This window comes from Bos javanicus, chromosome 3 (genome assembly GCF_032452875.1).
Source record: "Bos javanicus breed banteng chromosome 3, ARS-OSU_banteng_1.0, whole genome shotgun sequence".
Classification (NCBI taxonomy): Eukaryota; Metazoa; Chordata; class Mammalia; order Artiodactyla; family Bovidae; genus Bos; species Bos javanicus.
The window spans coordinates 14,719,915-14,741,873 of NC_083870.1; the positions used below are offsets into that span (position 1 = coordinate 14,719,915).

General features: G+C 48.4%; 1 protein-coding gene across 2 annotated transcripts; it reads right to left on the reverse strand.

The window, feature by feature from the left end:
* Window positions 1–47: 47 nt before the first annotated feature.
* PMF1 (polyamine modulated factor 1) lies at window positions 48–21,948 on the reverse strand. 2 transcript variants are annotated; one of them, XM_061403806.1, is made up of 6 exons: window positions 9,544–10,343; window positions 7,452–7,954; window positions 5,087–5,192; window positions 3,900–4,000; window positions 2,244–2,439; window positions 48–553 (listed from the first exon to the last, which is right to left on the reverse strand). In XM_061403806.1, exons 2-6 carry the CDS (start codon window positions 7,682–7,684, stop codon window positions 500–502), a joined length of 690 nt encoding a protein of 229 aa, XP_061259790.1. In that variant the 5' UTR covers window positions 7,685–7,954; window positions 9,544–10,343; the 3' UTR covers window positions 48–499. The 2 variants fall into 2 exon arrangements, with proteins under 2 accessions (XP_061259790.1, XP_061259798.1); XM_061403814.1 differs by lacking the exons at window positions 7,452–7,954; window positions 9,544–10,343 and adding an exon at window positions 21,658–21,948.
* Between the last annotated feature and the right edge of the window lie 11 nt (window positions 21,949–21,959).

Consider the following 21,959-nt stretch of genomic DNA (forward strand, 5'->3'; position numbering starts at 1 on the left):
TTGGAGAGTCCGGGGAGAGGCCCAGGCGGAAGCAGCACCCTCACAGATTACAGTGTAGTGGAGGAGGTTTATTTGCGGATGTGGGGAGAGCATGGCAAGGGTCCCTGGGGCTGGCCAGCAAGGGGGCAATCAGGAGACTGGAGACAGATTCCCCGAGCCAGGTCTGAGGGCGGGCTCAGGAACTGGCGGTGTGTGTCGGGGGTAGGGTGGCGGGTTGGCCCAAACCTATACGAGAGGAAGCATGGGGCCTGCCTTCCACGGCAGGAGCTGGCCAAGAGTCCTCAAGTTAGGAGAAAACAGGGAGGAATCTGAACGTTGTGTGTGTTTCTGACCCCAAGGAGCCCCAAAGTACAACAGCAATGGAGAGACCTCCAATCTCCAGCAGATTCCATCACTGCTGAGGGACTGTTCTCACATGCAGTTCACTCAGGCCCAGCATCCTGGACCACAGGCCCTTGACCTTGACTGCCCTCTGCTCCTGGGTCTGGCCTTCTCCTCCTCACTCAGGCTCCTTTAGTATGGCCAACAGCTCCTTCTGTTCTCTGTGTAGAGCCTGACATCAATGAGAGAGAACAGACAGATTGGGAGATGAGAAAACCCAAACCCCTTTCCTCCACTGTCCTTGACTCCAGGCCTGAGTTTCTACCAGGATGATATGGAAGGTGTCTGTAACTCATGTCATGGGCCCAGCAGAGCATGTTAGGAAATCCACTCCACTCAGGTGTTTATGGCAGGTTTGGTGGCAGGCTTGGGGCTCCACCTAGGCTGGGCCTCCACAGAGAAGAGCTGACCTTCAGAAAGGTCCCTAAAGTGTCCCCCTGACCCTCTGACCTAGTGGAGATAGCTAGCAGAGACGCTTTCTTAAATGGACTTTCAGCTGGGCTAATGGTTTAGTTGCTAAGCTGTATCCAACTCTTTTCGACCCCATGGATGATAGCCTGCCAGGCTTTTCTGTCCATAGGGATCTCCAGGCAAGACTACAGGAGTGGGTTGCTATTTCCTTCTCCAGGGGATCTGCCCAACCCAGGGATCAAACCCATATCTCCTGCTCTGCAGGCGAAGCTTTACCACTGAGCCACTGGGGAAGCCCTTCAGCTGGACTAGACATGGAAATTGTGGTAGAAGGGGCTCTTTGGGCTCACACAGGACGCAGCGCTGAGCACACCTGACCCACTTCAGACAATGGCTAGGATCTGCACCTGTCGGGGAGAGGTATGGCTCTAAGAGCAGGGTGCGTCCTTCCTCTTAGAACAGAAGCACCAAATGTCACAGCTGGCAGGGTTCTGGGGATCACTGTTTGGCCACTTTGGAAGCCAGAGCCCAGTCAGGGAAGTGACCTTTGGCCTCACAGTGATGGACTGGCAATGTCAGAGCAGCCTGAGGACCCAGCAAGGCAGCCCTAAGAGCACCCGAGACACAACTCTGAGCCATGGAACCTGCCCCAGGAGACAGGACCAGGCTGAGGGCCTCGGCTACCCGTCCTGGGCCCTGCCATGCAGACCTGGGCCACTACACAACACGATGCTGCACGACAGTACACCCCCAGGGCCGGAGGCTGAGGCGTGAAGACAAGAGGAAGCAGAGCAGGACACAGCCTTTCTCTCGCCGCCGCCTCTCTGAGGCCTCGGCGCCTTGCTGAGGCCTTCAGGTTCCCCTGACTGGTCTTGGGAGGAGACCAGGGAACCCAAGAGTCATGGATCTGGGGACCTATCCTGCTCAGGATCAGGAGGGTTTGCCCCAGGAAGGGAGCTGTCAAGTGGCCACAATAGACACCAGCTGGACATCTGAATGGTGGACAGAACCCACCGGCGGTTGGGTTCAAGCCCCACTAGAAGCCCTCTTTGGGAATCGTGCTTTGAGCAGCAAGGAAACCCCCTCATCACTCTGTAGCCACACTTGCCGTCTGTGTCACCCAGCCTGTCACCCCTTCCCTTTGTTTACCAACCTGGCCCCAAGTGACTTTGGGCCACTTTCAGAGTAGAGTTTACCCTCAAGGACATGCTTTTTTTACAGGGAGGCTATGTTGTAGGTATGCTGACACTCTAGAAGTTGTTCTGAAGCACACATTTTAAAGGTACCGGGCAGTGGTCACGTGGAGTTGAGCCGCCATGGCTATGGAGTGTTGACCCTGACTGCGACAGGCAGAAGCCACCCCTGGGCACGCCACTTGTTCTCTCTGGGCCCATTTTCTCCTCAGCTGCCACAGGGGACGGCGGGCCTGAGGGCCGGGCTGGGGCGCTCACCTGCCAGGCCTGCTGCCGGGCCTGGGCCTGCAGCTGCAGCTCCTCCAGCTGCCTGCGCCCAGCCAGGACGGCGTCCGCCAGCTGCCTGTTCTCGGCTTCCTGCCTCTGCACACGACGCTGCAGGGCATCCCGCTGCTGCAGCAAGTAGGGCGCCATGGCGCTGCGCAGGTCCTTCTCCGGGATCCCACTGGGTCGCCTGCAGGGGGCGCAGGGGTGGGGACAGGGAAGAGGAGGTGGTGGGGTGAGGCCTCTCCTCCAAGCCCAGGTGGCACGCCCACCTTCCGCTGAGCTGAGCTGGCTCTCGAGGCCTCTCCTGTGGTCCCTCACTCTCAAACCCAATCGCATGGCTCCTGCTCCTGAAGGGAACGCAGACCCCTGTCCCTCAGCTTCTGCTCCCAGGAACCCACCTCTCCCCTTTTCACCAGTCTGCACCCTAGCCTTCCTCCTTTCATCCACATACGCTCTCCCCAGCTCTACCCCTCCAGGGCTGGAGGCAGCTTTCCTCTGTGCTTGTGACCATGTGACCATGCGCCTTGCTGGGGCGTCCCCGCTGTCAGACTGTAAGCTGGAGAGATGGGCACAGGGTGGTGGCCCGAGAACAGGCCCAGACCCCCAGAGGCCATGGCTGGCTAACGTGGGAAGATGAGGAAAGACAGATCTGAGAAGGCAAGATTATAGGGGGTTCTGAATGCCCAGAGTGAGGAGATAGGTCAGTTCTGATGGGCAGGGGCATAGAAGCCACTGTAGGTTCTTTAAAAATCCTTTGTCAGTTATAAAAGGTAATTCTCTTCAGTTATAAAGAACATAAAGCATTAAACTGAAAAGCACAAAAAAGGTTTTCCCTCCTCCTGACCTAGGCATCTGCTCAGGCAGGGAATGGAGGCAGGAGCTCCGGCCACTGTGATTTTGGTGGCCTCAGCTCTGCACTCCCGTCCCCAGGGCCCCCGCTCTGTCCTGCCCAGGACAGCCAGGCAGCGGGTCTGCCCCCGGATGACAGCTCCCGGAGAGCAGGTCTTTCCTGTCTTAGTCACTGGCGAACCCCTGGCATGAAGAACAGTTCTGGGCGTAGAGTAAGAGCTCCTAAAATATTTGTTGAATGAACAAATGAATAAAAACCAGATGCTTGGGCCAGACTAAACGACCTAAGAGTCCAAACGTCTCTATTCCACCTCATCCCACTCCCTCTGTCTACCCTCTCTCCCACAGGCCACGTGGGTCCTGAAACGAGCTGCCTGGGAAGATTTCTCTCATCCCAGTCACCTCAGCCCCCAGGATGACACACGTTTGCCCCCAGCTCTCCCTCCCCAGAGGGGCTACGCATTTGTCTCTCTGTGCCGGGGCACTGTTCGGTGTTGGCCCTCTCCACCTGTCCCTGTCACAGGGTCCTCTCAAGGGCCGTGAGCCCACAGTCTCATGAACATGGTTCCACCAGAAAAGCTCCCTCAAAATGCTGAAATGCTGGGACTTCCTGGGTGGGCCAGTGGAGGCCCGGGTTCCATCCCGGGTCACAAAAGTAGATCGATCCCACATGCCGCGCAACTAAGACCCAGCACAGCCAAATAAAAGAAAAAAATTTTTTTTCCTAAGATGCTGAAATGCTGCCTCTTTCCCTATGAGCCTGCCTGTGGCCAGGGGAGCAGGCAACGCCCTTCTCACCAGGCTGGCTCCTTGCGGTCTTTGCTTTCTTCCACAATCGCGTCCAATGCAATCAGGACAGCTTCCAGGTTTCCCTCAGCTTTGATTTCAGAGATTTCCTCCTGGAGGGAAAACAGGAAGGAGCTATAATGATACTAGACAATTCCATATGCTGAACTACTAATGGCACTTAGTAAAATTCTGGCTGATTTAAATTCTGTCTTCATACAAGCAGTCCAACTTCCCTACATGTGACTTTTATAAGTAAGGAAGTACAACACAGAAAACACTTAAAAGAGTCTGCATGGGCTTCCCTGGTGGTCCAGTGGTTAAGAATCCACCTGACAATGCAGGGGACGCCGGTTCAGTCCGTGGTCCAGGAAGATCCCACGTGCCACAGGGCAACTAAGCCTGTGTGCTACAAGTATCGAGCCTGTACTTTGGAGCCCATGAGCTGCAACCTCGAAGCCTGTGTGCCACAGAGCCCGTGCTCTGCCACAAGAGAAGCCACTGCAGCGAGAAGCCCGAGCATCGCAGCTAGAGAGTAGCTCCCACTCCCCACAACTGGAGAAAGCCCACAATCAGCAACAAAGATCCAGCACAGTTAAAAAAAAAATTTTTTTTTAAAGAGCCTGCAGCAATACGCCCCTCCTGCCCATCATCTCTGAAGGCTGCAGCCCCTGCAGTTACCCCCACGCCCGAGCGCCCCCAGCTGACAGCACACACACATTCTGATGCTTAACGAGGCCCATCCTGGAGCGTGCCAGCATGGAACTGAGACTCCCCAGGGAGAGTTAAAGGCACCCTGTCCTTTCCTGTGCCCCCTCCAGCATGCAGTTCCTGTGAATTCAATCATTTGCTAAACGCCTCCTCTGCCAGGCTTTGCAGCAGGTGCTGGAGAAACACAGGGAAAAAAAAAAAAATAAAGAAACACAGGGAAGCAGAACCAGGCCTGCCCTCGCTGAGCTCCCAAGGTCAGGTGGGACAGCAACTATAACCACCATTACAGCACAGGACAGGAGGCACTGGAGACACCCACATCATTTGGAGGGAAGGGAAGGTGGCCACTGCAGCCCCTGGGCACAGGGGATAGTCCTGGGGACTGAGGGCAGATGGAGGCTGAGGGCAGGGTCCCTGCCTTCAGGGGGCTGACGACCTGGAAGACAGGACCCGAACCGAGAGTGCCTGCGGGCATTCTTGCCACTCACCTGGATAGAAGTCTGCAACTGAGTTACAAACTTGTCATAGATGCGCTGGGTCATCTCAGGCTGCAACTGGTAGAAGCGCTTGTAACAGTCAGTGAACCTCTGGAAGCTGGTGGGAGGGGAGAAGGCGCAGGTTGGGGATTCAGAGTCATCAGCTGGCGCCTGGGCACCCCTGCCCCTCATCACAGGGCTCGAGGCCTCGTCTCTATGACTCTGGCTAATGGCAGTGGGGGCAGAGTCTCATCTGCAGCTCTGGTCACTGAGGATGGCTCAGCCCCTCCAGTCTTCCCACTCCCTCTCAGCAGAGCCCCGGCTGAGTTCAGGTGTCTCCCTCTGAAGGGTGGGTCACAATTGGGCCAGCCACAGTACTTAAACTCGACCTTACCAAGCACCAAATCACCAGGAGGGCTGATGAAGACTCAGACCACTGCCCCCGCCCCCATTCTGAACAAGCTCCCAGGCGATGCTGATGCTGCTGGCCTGTGCCCTCACTTTGAGACTCTCTGGTCCTTCCAGTGCCCTTGCAGGGCTGCATTAGGACAGGGTATGTGGCCGCTGGGAGAGGTTTCCTTACTCCTAAAAAGAGCCACACAGGAAGAACTGATGCCCATTCTGTGGGACTTAACTATACCCAGGTGATGCTCCAGCCCCCAGCAACCACAGAGGCAGAGCAGGAAGAGGGAAAGAACCGGGTCTCAGATCATCAAGCTGCTGGAAACATCAAGCTGGAGCCATCCTACCTCGGGGCTTCTTGCTAGTGAGGTAATGGATTTCTCTTATTGTTTGTGGATTTAAAATCAGGGCTCTGTCACTGGCAGCTGACACACTCCTTGTAGCTGCAAAGGTCAAAGGGTGCCCAGTATACTCCCGATGGCTGGCTCCTCTTGGGCAAAGGAACTGAAATAACAAACGAACTCTCATGGCTGTTTCCTCTCCCCCCTCCACCAGCCTCTCTCAGGCCCTTCCCATCCACAAGTGTTCACTTAGCATCTGCTATGTGCTGGGTGCTCTGGGTCAGTGAGGCTGGCACGGCCCTCCTGGTGCTTCCAGTGGAGGAAGAGATGGCAGGAAGTACAGAAACTCACAGGCGAACGTGGGGATGATTACTAGTGGAGAGTGCTTGGAGGGAAAAGGGCTGGGAGTTAGGGGCTCAGAGAGTGCACCGTGGGGATCACCTTTAAGTGTGGGGGTGGTCAGTGAAGGCCTCTCTGATGAAGGAATGTCAAGGGACCTGCAAAGAGTGGCTGAGGAGGTGTCCGGAAACACACCCTGAGGCTTCACTGTGGGCTCAGATATTCCTCAGCCATCTGGGCCAGTAGGGGCTCTGGACAAACAGGACGTTGGGTACCTGGAGCCCAATGCACAGGCCCCACTGCAGCCAGGGCGTCACTGCTGGGTCCTCCCTTTCTCATGGCTCTCTGGGCCTCCTGGCCCCGTTCCTGCCACCAAAACAGAGTCCTCTGAAACGGACGCAGAGAGTGGCGCAGTGGTGTGCTGCGGCCAGCTCACAGTGGTTGCAAGAGATAACTGTTAAATTTCCAGGAAATCTGTGAGGCAGTTGTTAAGCACAGTAATTACTGAAAATTAAATTAGGTAAGACTATAACGAATCACACTAAAAACAAAGGTACTGGGGCTTTCCTGGCGGTCCAGTGGCTAAAACTCTGCGCTCCCAATGCAGGGGGGCCAGGTTTGGTCCCTGGTCAGGGAACCAGACCCTGTATGCTGCAACTAGGATCCGGCACAGCCAAATACATGCGTAAGTATTTTCTAAGAAAACCCACAAGGTACTACCTGCTCAAAACACATGATGTCCAAGTCATTCTACACACTTTACTCTGCTCCGGAGGCCGACCCCATCCATGGTCTCCATCTGTGGAAACACTGCTGCCCGCCCCTCCTCTACTGTATGCAGAGATGCTACGCTGCTAGGCTTATTTACACCCGGGAAGCTGGCAGACACCGTGAGCCAGGGCTTCATTTCTGGAGGGCTGGCTGTACACACCTACCAGCGTACCTCTGGCTACGGGCGACCGTCTCCCATCCTCTTGAGGGTACATATTTGCTATCCGTGCACTTTGGGGGAAAAACTAAGGTACCAAATACAAAGACGACAGACGTCCTTTCACCCTCGAGAGCCCCAGACATCCTGTTGTTTTGCCGCTGGCCCCACGAGCCACGCAGTCTGCGGCTACACAGAGGAATATGGAGGGACACACGATGCCTGAAAAAGCGCGGCTGGAATGGAAACCGGGTAATTGTGGCCTGAAATGGGTCTGGCTCAGAAATGGGAGATCCTGTTCCTCCTCCCAGCCCTCTCAGCCCAGGCTGGCAGCAGACAGGGCCCAGGGCAGGATAATTCTGCTCACCAGTGCCGCTGGTCAACTCTTCTGGTATCCCCTTCCTGGTCTGCGAGATCAGTGAAAGTGACGGACCCAGAAACACACACACTGATACAAACACACAACACGGGAAACGTGCTCCAAGGATGTGGAGGGAGAGCAGTCAGGCTGGAAGTGGGGAGGAAAGTGGTTTCTTTTCTTTTAGTTTCACTGAGATGCAATTGACATATGGCACCCTGTAAGTTTAAAGGGTACAGCATAATGACTTATATATACTGGTAAATGATTACCACGGTAAGTAAACATACACCATCTCAGAAACAAAAAGGACTTCCCTGGTGGATCAGATGATAAAGAATCCACCTGCAGTGCAGGAGACCTGGCTTCAGTCCCTGGGGTGGGAAGATCCCATGGAGGACGGTATGGCAAGCCACTCCAGTATTCTTGCCTGGAGCATCCCCATAGACAGAGGAGCCTGATGGGCTACATACAGTCCATGGGGTCATAAAGAGTCGGACATGACGGAGCGACTAAGCATACACAGAGAAACAAAAAAGAACAAACAATTGGATTTTCCTTGTTATGAGAACTTGCAGAGTCTGCTTTTTAAACAGCTTCCACACACACCACACAGCAGTGATAACTGCAGTCACCAAGTTCTGTGGCATTCCTAATGCTGATTTGTCTTATGATTGGTAGCTTGTATCTTCAGACCACCTTCATGCAATTCCTTCTCCCCTCAGCCCCCAGGGATTCCTTTCTTGAGAGCCAGTGTAGACTTGGGAATACTGTGAATGCTCTTGTAAATTTCCTGAAAAAACGCACTCACAGAGAAATGATGCATTTTAGAAAACATTCATGGCCACTACCGCCAAGTGTCACCTTTTATCTTCTCATGTAAATTCTAATATCTCTGTGGACAGGGATGCCATCCACAATGGCGCTGGGATGTCCAGGGTACCCAGACAGTGTTAGAATCACAGCAGCACGCAAGACAAGCTGCAGACCAGGTGAGTGCGACTGCGCTGAGGCCCAGGCTGCCCGGCCTCAGGCGTGCTCCATTCCCAGCCACCTCCCCTACCCCGGACCCTAGGGTACCAAGGCTTGGGCTGCTTGATCAGAGGCGCCCTCTCCACAGAGCGTCTCCATCGGCCTCTCTGCCAAGTCCTCCTGTGCCCTGTGCTGGAATGGTCTTCTGGCCTTGGCCTCCTGAGGGTACACAGGGGCCCTCCAGCTGTCTCTGCCGGGCGAGTGCACCAGCTCTAAGGCCTGCCTGTCCTTTTGCCTGGGTTCACATCCTGCCTCTGCCACTCATCAGCTGAGTGACCCTGGACAACTTCTCTACCTTTATAAGCATCGCTCTCTATCTCCATCAAACAGAGATAGTAACTACCCATAAGTCACAAAATTACTGTGAGGATTAAATGAGGTTACATATGTAAGCACTTAGTACAGTGTACAGGGAAATGCTCCACGTTAGCTACAATTGTTATTACAATTTTCAAAGCAACAGTCCTCACCACCCCTGAAAAATGTAGAACACAGCCAGTAACTGCATTTCCCAGGGCTGGGAAGTCTGAAGAAGGCAGGTTAGTAAAGCATCTTGATTGCAACTGCAGGTGCAGGAAGAACCCCGACCCCACTGCAAAGAAAAGGCTACACTGTGGTCCCCAAAAAACGGCCACATTTTTCACCAATGAAAGTATTTTCTTATTGGAGTATAACTGCTTTACAATGTTGTAACTTCCTGCTGTATAAGAAGTGAATCAGCTGTATGTACGCATATATCTGCTCCCTCAGACGTTCCAGCCCGGCCCCACCCCGCCACTCTAGGGCCTCACAGACCACCACGCTGAGCTCCCTGTATCACACTGCGAGTTCCCACTAACTCCCTGTTTTACACATGGCAGTGTATTTATATCAAACCCCACCTCCCAATTCATGCCGCCCTCTCCCTCCCCCGCTGCGCCCACAGTCCGCTCTCTATGTCTGTCTCTGCTCCTGCCTTGGAACTCGGTTTATCTGCACCATTTTTCTGGATTCCTCATACACACTGGCTATATATATAAAACACATATATCGTTAATATACGATATTTGTTTTTCTCTTTCTGACTTACTTCATTCTGTATAACAGATTCTAGGTCCATCGATACCTCTCCAAATGACCCAATTTCGTTTCTTTCTGTGACTGAGCCGTATTCCATTGTATTCATGTACCACGTCTTCTTTATCCATTTCTCTGTCAATAGACCTTTAGGTTGCTTCCATGTCCTGGCTGTTGTAAATAGTGCTGCAAGTAACTTTTAAAAACTGCATTTACTGAATTTCAAAACAGAGATGACTATACATTCACTGATTTTAACCTGTTTTTTCCTCTTATTATGCAATATCTGAGTCACCATCACTGTTTTTGAACTCACCAAAAAAGCATGTCATTCACAGCACTAAAAATTAATCGCAGGGACTTCCCTGGTGGTCCAGTGGTTAAGATTCCACATCTCTCTGATGGGGGCCTGGGTTCTATCCCTGGTCAGGGAACTAGATCCTGCATGCTGCAATTAAAAAGATCCTGCATGCAGCAACTAAGACTCAGTGCTTCCAAATATAAAACAAAACAAAACCAAACAACCTCACTGTAAACTGAGTTTTCACATATGTTTAACTTAAAATATTTAAGGTCAAAATCAAGCTCTAGTGGCTAGTCAATCTGTCAGTTTACATACGCAGATAAATTGTGCAGGAATGGAAAGACAGAGGCATAGACAAGTAAACATGTGTACTGCTGCTGCTGCTGCTGCTGCTGCTAAGTCACTTCAGTCGTGTCCGACTCTGTGCGACCCCAGAGACGGCAGCCCACCAGGCTCCCCCGTCCCTGGGATTCTCCAGGCAAGAACACTGGAGTGGGTTGCCATTTCCTTCTCCAATGCATGCAAGTGAAAAGTGAAAGTGAAGCCGCTCAGTCGTGTCCGACTCTTAGCGACCCCATGGACTGCATGCAGCCTTCCAGCCTCCTCCGTCCATGGGCTTTTCCAGGCAAGAGTACTGGAGTGGGTGCCACTGCCTTCTCATGTGTACTAGTGCTAAAGAAACCCGGTGCGCCCTCCTCCACGGTAACCAGCTTGTTGCCTGCCTGCCCGCCTGTTCCACAGACTGTCCACCAGAGGGCGGGTGAGAACTGGCGTTTTCGTTCAATAAAGGCATGGAGGGTGAAGACAGAGCAATACAAATATACAGAAGCTGGGGAGCACTGTGACAGAAACCCATGCTCTCCACCTGCCACCCGCCACCTGTACAGCCGCCCTGTTTTATTAAGAAATGTTTCTCTAAAATGAAAAAAAAAGAAAGAAAGAAAAGAGAAGAAAGAAATATTTCGCTGCTTGGTCTTTCCCCCTTCCCCCTTTTCAGCCTCAGGACTGAGAAAGGAAGGGGGGCAATAAAAACCAGAAGTGTTCCCTGATGAAAATAAGAGGTCAGTCAGCCGCATGCAAATCCAGCTAGAACATTTGCTCACACCATACATAAAAATACACTCAAAATGGCTTAAAGACTTAGATATAAGACCTAACACCAAAAAATTCCTAATAAAGAACATAGGCGAAACATTCTCTGACACAAATCATACCAATGTTTTCTTAGGTCAGTCTCCAAAGGCAACAGAAATAAAAGCAAAAATAAACAAATGGAACCTAATCCAACTTACAAGATTTCACACGGCAAAGGAAATCAGAAACGAAATGAAAAGACAACCTACGAAGTGGGAGAAAATATTTGCAATGATGTGACCAACCACAGGGTTCCCTAGAGGAAGAAACGTCCAAGAGCAGCAGGAGTCTTTGAGGGAAGGACAGAAGGCCCGGCAGCAGCGTGAAGATTAGAGTGCACGCACGCCTGGGGTGCAGATGCCGTGACGAGAAACACGCACGGGGTGCCGCCTGAGCCAGGCACTCTACGTGAAGCAACTCACTTAGTCCTCATGGTAACTGAGGAAGGGTCTACTCTCGCCGTGCCCATTTTTCAGATGCAGACGCTGAGGCAGAGAGGAGCCTGCCCAAGGTCACAGAGCTGGGACATGGTGGAGCCGTCAGCTCTGGGTCAGGCGTCCTTGGCCGCCACACAGTCTGCAGGCTGGTGGGTCAGACACACACAGTCTACAGCGTATCATGATAGGAAGAGCTGGAGGAGGGGGCTTTGGGCAGGGCTGGGGCAAGATCAGATCTGTATGTTAGAAACCCCTCTGGCTGCTGGGAGGGGGACTAAGGAGGCACAGCTGAGGTGGCGGCCGACACAGTGGGGACAGGGTGAGGTGGGTGATCTGGAAACACACGAAGAGCAGACAATCAGCACGACGGGCTGAAGCCACACACCGCAGTCTGTGAGTCACACCCACACTTCAGAAACTAGCCGCTGCCAACAGCACGCGTCATCTGCACATTCAAAGAGCGCGAGATATTTCTGAAGCACTTACTTAATCAGAATATTTTAAATATCAAACCACTCTTTTTCCTGTGAAGAACTGTTTCCTATGAACACCAACAGTCTCTGCCATTCGTTTAAAACTCAACCAGTTCACGTACACATGCGATTAGCTCTCCTTCCTTGGTCCCTGTCAGACACAGGCTTCAAGTCAGTTTCTACACATCACCCTCTGTAGCACGTGTTGGGAAGGAACGGCACCCGGACAGGCACTGGGCCAGTCTAGCACCTCAGACTCAAGAACCATCAGTCACCGCTCACTCCCTCAGTGCCCCTGGGACGAACACCGCACGTGGCACCACTGCCGGGGGCCGTGGGGACCTGTGGCAGACTGGGCGTGCCCTCAATGGTGCCAACTTCTACCGGGGCCCCACCAACACCAACTCTAAGCAACTGTCTCTCTTGGCGGGTCCTGATTTATAACAAAACACAGCAAACCTCATCTACTTGCTTTAGCTAAACAGGAAAACAGCTGTTTCTCAAGGTCCAGGAGGCTGTATGGACAAAATGAACCCTTCATTTTCAGAAGATAAGGGAGAGGTCGCATATGGTAAGCTCCAGCGGGGCCACATTTCTATGTCCTGAAGCCTACGAGAGGACAGATTTGGACGTCTCTGCCTCAGCTGATCCAGTGAAAGGAAGACACCCTAACTGAAGACAGGGGTGTGGGTCTGTGAGGTCTGACAGCCCAGTGAGGCCAATAATCTCCCAGTCACTCTGGAGTGTATCATATAATTTGCCCCTCTGGTCAAGCTAACATGGATGGAAAAACATGAGTTGTAGAGGAATTCAATCTGCAGTTTGAAATATCCCTTTGGATAACTGACATGTGAATAGACCAGCTTTTACTCTGTAGAGATTCCTGTCCTCTGTATAAATTCTTGGTCTTTGGGATTGAGGACTTTTAATGACTTGGGAGAGGGTCAAGCATTTGGATACATCTTAAAAGGCTGTATTCATACATGACATTTGTTGAGCCCTTTCTAGGTGGAAGCCAGCCGTAAGTTCCTACTTAACTGAGAGAGGGGAAGGGCGTTCTAGCAATGAGAAAAAGCAAGTGGAAAGAGCGGGTGGCAAGGGTGGGGGACAGTAGCAGCTCTCAACGCCTAAGAATTCATGTGCATGTGTTTGCACACCAAGTGTGCCTTGCTGCACACCCACAGCCCTGACCACAGCTGGAGAGATGGGAAGGGCCAAGGGGTGAATGGCCTTTACACTAAGCTAAGGAGCTGAGCAGTCCTGAGCCAACTGAACATTATAAGCAGAAGGACATGCTCAAATCTGAGCCATAGACTGGAGGGAGGGAGCAAGATTGAGGATGGAGGGCCATTTTGGAAGCTGGTGCAATAATTCTATGAGAGACAGTGAGGGCCTGGACTGAAGCATTTGCATGACGATGGAGAGGAGATTGAGGAGAGAGGCTGAAACCAACAGGGCGTGGTGGCTGACTGGAAGCAAGGGGTCAATGAGGAATCCCAAATCTCTGGCCTAGAGAATGAGTAGATGGTGGTATTTTCAACCAATTTGGGGACCACAGAGGGAAGAGAAATCCTGTTTTGCTGAACGTGATGGTTCTGTGGGATACCAAGTAGAGATTTCTAGTAGTAGACTGTTAAAGATAGAGGCCTGAAGCTCGGGAGAAAGATGTGGCTTGAGAATCCTCACTTATTCCAAAGCTATTTACTGAATGTTTACTATGTGCCAGGCACCATAATAAGCAATGAGCAGAGAGTGATGAATAAGACAGATAAGATCCTGTCCTCAAGGATCTTACGTTTCATGTGGGGAAGACAGACCACAAACAAACAACAGAACAACATACTATGGTAAGTCTTTACAAAGGAATGAAATAAGGTGTTGTGATAAAGAATAACCAGGGGAGAAAGGTGGCTTTAGAGAAGATCAAGAAAACCATTTCTGGCAGAGCAAACATCAAGTGCAAACAGCCTGAGGCAGGAAAGCTCTTGACACTCTAGGGAATGAGAAGGTTAGGATGACCAAGTATAGCTGCAGAGGGGAACAAGAGGCAGGCAGGGGCTAGAACACGCGGGGCCTTGAAAGCCACAGTAAGGAGCGATGAACAGCCACTGAAGGGCTTTCAGCACAGCAAGATACCAAATGGGCTATGATCTGCACATGTGCCGGTGAAGCAGGAGAAGGGCAATGCTCGCACATTTAAGGGACAAGTGGACGAAGAAGAGCCCAAGAAGGAGCAGCCAGTGCAGTAAAGGACAGAGAATGGTGTTGGAAGCCAAGGGAGAAATTTCAAGGACAGACAAGTGGTTAATAGTGTCAAATGCTACAAGGAGAGCAAGTACATTAAAGATGAAAAAAAAATCCAAAGTATTTAACAACAAAGAGTTATTATTGACCTTGAAAGGAAGGTTTTAGGAGAATGGTGTCAAACTCCCCTAAGCAGAGGGAAAAAACTGGAGATGGAGAACTAGAAGCTGGGAATGCAGAGACCCAAGGTCACAGCCTGGGATGTGAAGGGAAGGACACTGACGGGGAGGGAGCTAGGAGGATGCAAGACCAGGCATCCCAGCCAAGTTTACAGGTGTCTGAACCCCTGCCTGGTGTCTCTATTCTCTCTGTGGACCAGGTGTTGAGGCCGTTTTCAGTGAGCGTGTAGAGGTAGCAGGGGAAGGGCCTGGGGGACAGGGTAAACATTTTAAATATTAATACTTCTGTGGAGAAGGGGAAGAGAGCTGACTGGAGACATGAGGATAATGGGCTCGCTGAGCACCCAGATGAATCCCAAGAACATGGCTGTGTGGAAGCACCATTTTCCACCATGGGTGAGACTCTACAGCTGCTCAGAGGTTGAGTGCAGGGGCAGAGGAGTGCAGGCAGGACCCTGAAGGTGGGTTTCACAGCTGGTGGGGTAGGAGGATGAGGGGGCAAAGGAGCTGAGATACACAAGTGTGGCTGCCTTGCATCTCCAACTGAACCTATCCAAACAGAGGTCTTGATCTCCAACCCCGGACTCATTTCTCTCCCCCAACTCACGGGGGAGTGTTTCTTCCTCATCTCAGTAGATGGTAAAGCTGCACTCAACCACCATCAGGAAGAGGCAGCATCCTCCTGGAGGTCCCCTCCCCCTCACCTTCCCTTCCAATCCAATCCGATTCTCTCTCTGATCAGCTCATATCCACCCACCCCTCTCATCTACACCACCTCTTATCTGGACCGTTTCAGCCCCAACCATGCAGTTAGCACCCCAGGCACAGGACCGTGACCTGACAAGTAGGGCAGACAAGATGATTTAGACTTAAAAATAACGGGAACGGCTTCAAAAATAAAAGCTCAACACTGACCTAATAAGTGTCATCTTAGAGTAATAAAAAATATAACACATCACCTAGTCAACTACAATTTTAATATGACTAGATAAAAATTATATTTAATATGGGATACAGATACTTCTCCCCATGACATAACCTGATTTTTAAACTTACCGTTATAACATGATCATTTTTTCCATAAGTCAGTATTATTCAAAATGGAATTTTAAATAACTCCATAGTCATGTGGCATAGGAGATCTTAGTTCCCCGACCAGAGATCAAACCTGCACACCCCGGGCAGTGGAAGCATGGTGTCTTAACCACTGGACTGCCCTCAACAGGATTTTACTAGATAGTTATTATACCTACGTAACCACCATCCTTCAAATGTTGAACATTTTTGGTGGTTTTCAACTGTTTTCTACTGAACATGCTGCATAGATATTTTTTGTACTTTTTATGATGTAAATTTTTTGACAATTTTATTTTGAAATAGTAATAGATTAGAGGAAGCTGCAAAGAAATGTGCTCTCCCCAATGTTAACATCTTACACACCACAGTACAATATCAAAACCAAGAAGCTGACACTGGTACAATCCACAGAACTCATTCAGATTTCAACAGTTATACATACATTTGTTTCTATTTGTGTATCTTTACCACATGTGTAACCTTGCATAACCACCACCTCAGTCAAGACACTCAATGCTTTTTAAATATATCTGTCATGATATGGGTTGAGGTCGCAAAAAGAAAAAAAAAAAAAATCAGAGTCTAGAAGCCTAGAAAGACCTTAAGGTAATCCTACCAACAATCCATTAATATCCTGCACAGCAGTCAGAGTACCTTTAAAAGATCAATCACTGTATCAGAGCATTACAAATAAATAGATTTTTAAGCCCGTGGAGAGCCATCTCCTAAATACACACACACACACACACACAAAAGGATCAGTCATGCCTTAAAAACATCAATGACTTTCCATTTCTCTTAGAATAAACTCCCTTGCATCTAACAAAAAATAATAACCCCTATATATAATGTAACAAAGACAGACAACGGGAAAAAAGAGATATAAACAGTTGTGATGAGATTTTTTCTTTTTTTAACTTTTTAATGTATTTAAAAATTTATTTATTTTTTAACTGAAGGATAATTGCTTTACAGAATTTTGTTGTTTTGTGATGAGAGATTTTTAAAATGAAATGAATGGCTCAATCAAGACCATTTTTAAAATGAGTATATTCTCTCTCTACACACACGCGTGCGCGCATGCCTTTGGCCACATCTTGAGGCCTGTGGGATCTTAGCTCCTAGACCAGGAATCAAAGAACCTATGCCCCGGGCAGTGGAAGTGGAGTCCTAACCACGAGACCACCAGGGAATAACTAAAATACTTTAATAGGAAAATTTAGAAGCTCAAACTAATAAATAAAATAAAATTCTATACCCAGGAAACACAAACTGTATACTCTTTTCAAGTATACATGGAATATTCACAAAAATTGCCCGTAGACTTAGCCATAAAGAGTCAAAATGTCAAAAATTCCCACAAAATCAGCATCACACAAACTGTTATTTCACCACAAGATGATAAAATTGGAAATTACAACAAAAGGATAACTCTTTAAGAATTACATGTCTGGGAGCCAAATAACATACTACTAAATAATCACTGGGTTACAGAGGAAATGATAAGGAAAATTACAAAGTACATAAAATTAAATGACAATGTCTATATGTAAAAAAATGAAATTGGATCTCTTTCTCATACCATACAAAAACTACCTCAAAATGGGTCAAAGACCAAAATGTCAGAGCTAAAACTATAAAAGTCATAGAAGAAAATATACATATAAATCTTTATGACCTTGAATTACACAATGGTTTCTTCAGTTCAGTTCAGTTTAGTTGCTCAGTCGTGTCCAACTCTTTGTGACCCCATGAACCGCAGCATGCCAGGCCTCCCTGTCCATCACAACTCCTGGAGTCTACCCAAACCCATGTCCATGAGTTGGTGATGCCATCCAGCCATCTCATCCTCTGTCGTCCCCTTCTCCTCCTGCCCTCAATCCCTCCCAGCACCAGAGTCTTTTCCAATGAGTCAACTCTTCACATGAGGTGGCCAAAGTATTGGAGTTTCAGCTTCAGCATCAGTCCTTCCAATGAACACCCAGGACTGATCTCCTTTAGGATAGACTGGTTGGACCTCCTTGCAGTTCAAGGGACTCTCAAGAATCCTCTCCAACACCACAGTTCAAAAGCATCAATTCTTTGGTGCTCAGCTTTCTTTATAGTCCAACTCTCACATTCATACATGACCATTGGAAAAACCAGAGCCTTGACTAGACAGACCTTTGTTGACAAAGTAATGTCTCTGCTTTTTAATATGCCGTCTAGGTTGGTCGTAACTTTCCTTCCAAGGAGTAAGTGTCTTTTAATTTCATGGCTGCAATCACCATCTGCAGTGATTTTGGAGCCCAAAAAAATAAAGTCAGCCACTGTTTCCACTGTTTCCCCATCTATTTCCCATGAAGTGATGGGACCGGATGCCATAATCTTAGTTTTCTGAATGTTGAGCTTTAAGCCAACTTTTTCACTCTCCTCTCTCACTTTCATCAAGAGGCTCTTTAGTTCTTCACTTTCTGCCATAAGGGTGGTGTCATCTGCATATCTGAGGTTATTGATATTTCTCCCGGCAATCTTGATTCCAGCTTGTGCTTCCTCTAGCCCAGTGTTTCTCATGGTGTACTCTGGATATAAGTTAAATAAACAGGGCGACAGTATACAGCCTTGACGTACTCCTTTCCCAATTTGGAACCAGTCTATTGTTCCATGTCCAGTTCTAACTGTTGCTTCCAAGAGCTTATAAACATTGATCTAACTAAATCCAACTATATATTTTAAATACATCATATTCAAGATTTATTCCAAGAATGCAAAGACAGTTTAACTTTCCTAAAATCTACCAATGTAGATCATAACATTAACAAACTGAAGAAAAATGACAAGATCTTCCTGAGGAAGAAAACATCTGATAAAGTTCAACACCTAATCATGATCTTCTTAATAATTCTCAGAAAACTAGAATGAGACAGGGACTTCCTTAATTTGCCAAAAATATGTACCAAAAACTGCAGAACCCATATGCACTGGCACAAAGACAGGCAAATAGATCAGTGAAACAGGAGAGAGACCCAGGGGCACTAAATGCAGAGGGACTTGCCATATGATAAAAGATGAATGAACTGCTTAGTTGGCAATGACTGGGAACACTAAAAAAAAAAGTAAGAGTAACTGAAACTACCATTTTACACCTGTGATCAGACAGATCACAGACTGAAAGAGTAAAATGATAAAACAGCCAATAGAAGAAAACACTGCATATCATCTTTGTGATCTAGGTGTGGGTACAGCCTCTATAAGCAAGATATCATAAGCACAGGCCATAAGATTAAACACAGGAAAATTGAGGGTTTTAAAATACAAATTGATTAGGTGATACCTAACAATTTATTAGGACTGTTCGAGGGATGTGGACTTAGTGCAAAGGCTGAGTAGAGTCATGAGTATCCACATAGCTTGGGAGAAGGCCCCCCTGGGATGACTACATTTCTCTTTCTGCCTCATCTTCCTGGGGTAAAGTGTAAATGATTAAAATCTGCAATTTTAATTTAACTAAGGATTTCTGTTACTCAAAGGACATGATAGACAAAGCTAACATCTCACAGAGATTGCTATTTCCTCTTCAGTCTAAAACTGACAAAATGATTGATATCTAGACCATACTGCGAACTCCAGCAAATCAACAAGATAAAAAACCCAATTCTAAAAAAGTACAAAAAAAAATTACAGGAAATAAGTAGGCAGTTCACAGAAAAGGAAGTCAAATGACTAATGAGGTATACAAGGAATTGCCCACAGCTTATGAGGAATTAGAAATGTGCAAATTAAAATAATAATGAAATACCCTTTTCACACCTTCAGAATGGCAAACAGAATGGTGGATTTGGACCAGCTTTTCCGGAAAGCGCTCTGACAAAACATAGGTAGGTGTAAACCCTTGGATCCAGGGATTTCAGTCCACTGTACACCTCAAAGAAATTCTAGCACTAGTCTGTGAGGGGAGGCACCCTGGCATAATCTGTGGAGGAGGGAGTTGGAAGCAATCAAGAGTTCATGATTGGGAATGGGCAAGTGCTGGACGTGTATCATGAAATGATAAACAGCACTGAGAAGCTATGAACCACATGCATTTACAGTATATGGTTATATCTTAAAATAAAAAATCTGTTGATTGAAAAAGACATGAGCACGATTATGATTCATGTAAATGTAAAACCTATATAAATTTACCGACAAAACAACACACTTTACAAAGGCACAAACTTACTCAAATGTCAGGTCCTTGCACTTACACTAACCCAGACCTATCCCTATTGCTCTCTATTCCTTTTTGCTGATTTATTTTTCTTTATGGCACAAGAAAGTCTATTCCAGGAGAGCAGGGACCTTCCTATCTTCATCACTGCGGTATTTCCAGTTCCTAACACAGAGCCTGAGACACTAGAGATATCCAGTAAATATCTGCACATGAATACATAAAAAAAATGGAGGACACACAGCGAGCGGAGAACAGGGCCTATGGGGAGGGGAGAGGAGGGCAAGAATGAGCAAGAGAAAGCCAATTAATCGATCAGTAATAGAGCCTGCCTGGACATACAATGATGGCGTGTCATGAATGGTCCATAAACATGATTATAAATTATTTACCAAATGTATTACTATGGAAACTGTGCCCTGCTGGATAAGCCGATCACCTGCCTGTCCAGCCTCCTCTTATTGTACTCTCATTTTGCTACTTCTTAGAATCCCCTGACCATTTCAAGGCCTTTGCACAAGCTGTTCCTCCTTCCCACAAGCTTTTCCTCTAGTTCTTCAGAAGGCTGGTTCCCTCTCATTCTTCAAGTTTCAGATCAACGTCACTTTCTCAGACTGGAATCCCTATCTTATCTAGTGTCTTCCTTTCCCCTAATTTGCCTCTTCATTAGCTTACCAAGCTCTGTGATAATTTTGCTTACTTCATGTCTCTACATATTGAAGGCAAGCTCCAAGACAGGGGCCTTGTCTACTTTATTGTATCCCCAGCACTTGACACAGTGTTTGGCACAGGCACTTAAATATTTGCTAAGTGAATCAATGAGTGATGAAATGGATCCTAAGGTCTTGGTGGGAAACAAAGTCCTAAAACTAGGAAGGAAATCAGAAGATGAGAGTCTTGACGAGGTCAAAGAACAGAGGTAGTAGGGACATAGAGGGTGGATGGAGAATAGGCTGTGGTCAAACCCCTGAAGGTCCTGATAACAGTGTTTCAGTACTAATGTTCTGGGTATGCGACCATGGACAAAACTCGTCCTTTAAAGTGTCCAATACTGTCGTGACCGGCTGGGACCTGGGTCCCTTTGCTGCAATGCTTGCACCTGGGCAAAAGTCTCCTCAAACAGCAGAATACAAAGAAACTATAAGGAACTAAAACTAACCACATACAGGCACAGTTAATGGCAAGTTATGAATAAGATACAAAAAGACCAAAAATTCCAACCGTTACTTCTGAGCTGTTGGAAGTAAAAGCTGGGTACTGCACATGATCCCGGCACACAGCACCACTGAAGGGGTAGGCAGAACACTTAAGCCTCCTCTCCAAGCTGGACCAATGGATCCACCCCTGTCCTCTCCGCATTTAAGGGACCAGCTGCCTCTCCCACAGGAAAACCAGCAAGGACTCCTACAACTTTTTTTCAAGCCCTCCTGCTGCACCACAGGTCTCAATAAAGGCTTGCCTGAATTTCTCCTCTTACCAATCTCTATTGTTTGAAGTGTTCAATAACCCACGTCAGTAACATTGTTACAATACTGTTCATAGACAGTAGACCGGAAGCGTTTCTTTCTATTGTAAGACATTCAGTCCTCACACCCACCCAGTGAAGAACGTATTACTATTTTCATAATAAATTCTATGATTCTAATGCTTTCTACGTGGCCGGCACTGTTCTAAAACCCTTACGACTATTTACTCATTTAAATCTCGGAAAGAACCTATGAGAAAGGTACTATTGTTGCTATTTTATTCACGCTGAACAGAAGCACAGAGCAGTTAAATCTTTTTCATTTTAAGTTGGGCCATGATTTGAACCCTAAATCTAATTCGAAAGCCTGTAACGTTCCTTCCAACCACCTATAATCAACACCAGGTTTACTGGAGAAAGGAGTAGCTAGAAGTTAGGTCTGCTCCACAGTACCTGTGTTAGCAAAAAACCAGTGACCCGCCCCCCCACCCCCAAACATCCACGTGACTCAGCTCTTTGCCCCCACCCACCCATCACGGACCGTCCTGATCTCGCGAGGTTTAGATTCCAGTGGGACAACAATCCACAACGAGATTTACACTCGGCCTCACTTCCTCTACCTTACCTCCCGGCAGCGACCAACTTCTGGAGGAAAGTGTCCACCATGGTGTCGAAAAGCTTCACCCTCGAAATGATAGTGCCGGGGCGCGCAGGTTCCTGAGACAATTCCTCGGGCCCTTTTTCTTCACAGCCGCTGCCTACGTTGACGCTGCTCGCTTCAGCCATGTTGAAATAGAACCGCCAAAACCGACTGACCCGGCCGCCCCGCCCACCGAAGCCCCCGATTGGCCGCTCCCGACCGTTGGGCGCCTCCGATTGGAAGCAGCAAATGTCTATCACCCAGCCGTGGGGGAGGGGACACTGCCG

What these genes read in the sequence shown, in the direction of transcription:
- PMF1 (XM_061403806.1), bottom strand. Translation starts at nt 7,684, where the DNA reads ATGCTGTACCCTTTAAACTTACAGGGTGCCATATGTCAATTGCATCTC. An exon ending in AGTTGCAGACTTCTATCCAG is followed by an intron (nt 4,001 to 5,086) that starts GTGAGTGGCAAG and finishes TTTTCCCTCCAG; the next exon opens with GAGGAAATCTCTGAAATCAA. An exon ending in CCCGGCAGCAGGCCTGGCAG is followed by an intron (nt 554 to 2,243) that starts GTGAGCGCCCCA and finishes CATTGATGTCAG; the next exon opens with GCTCTACACAGAGAACAGAA.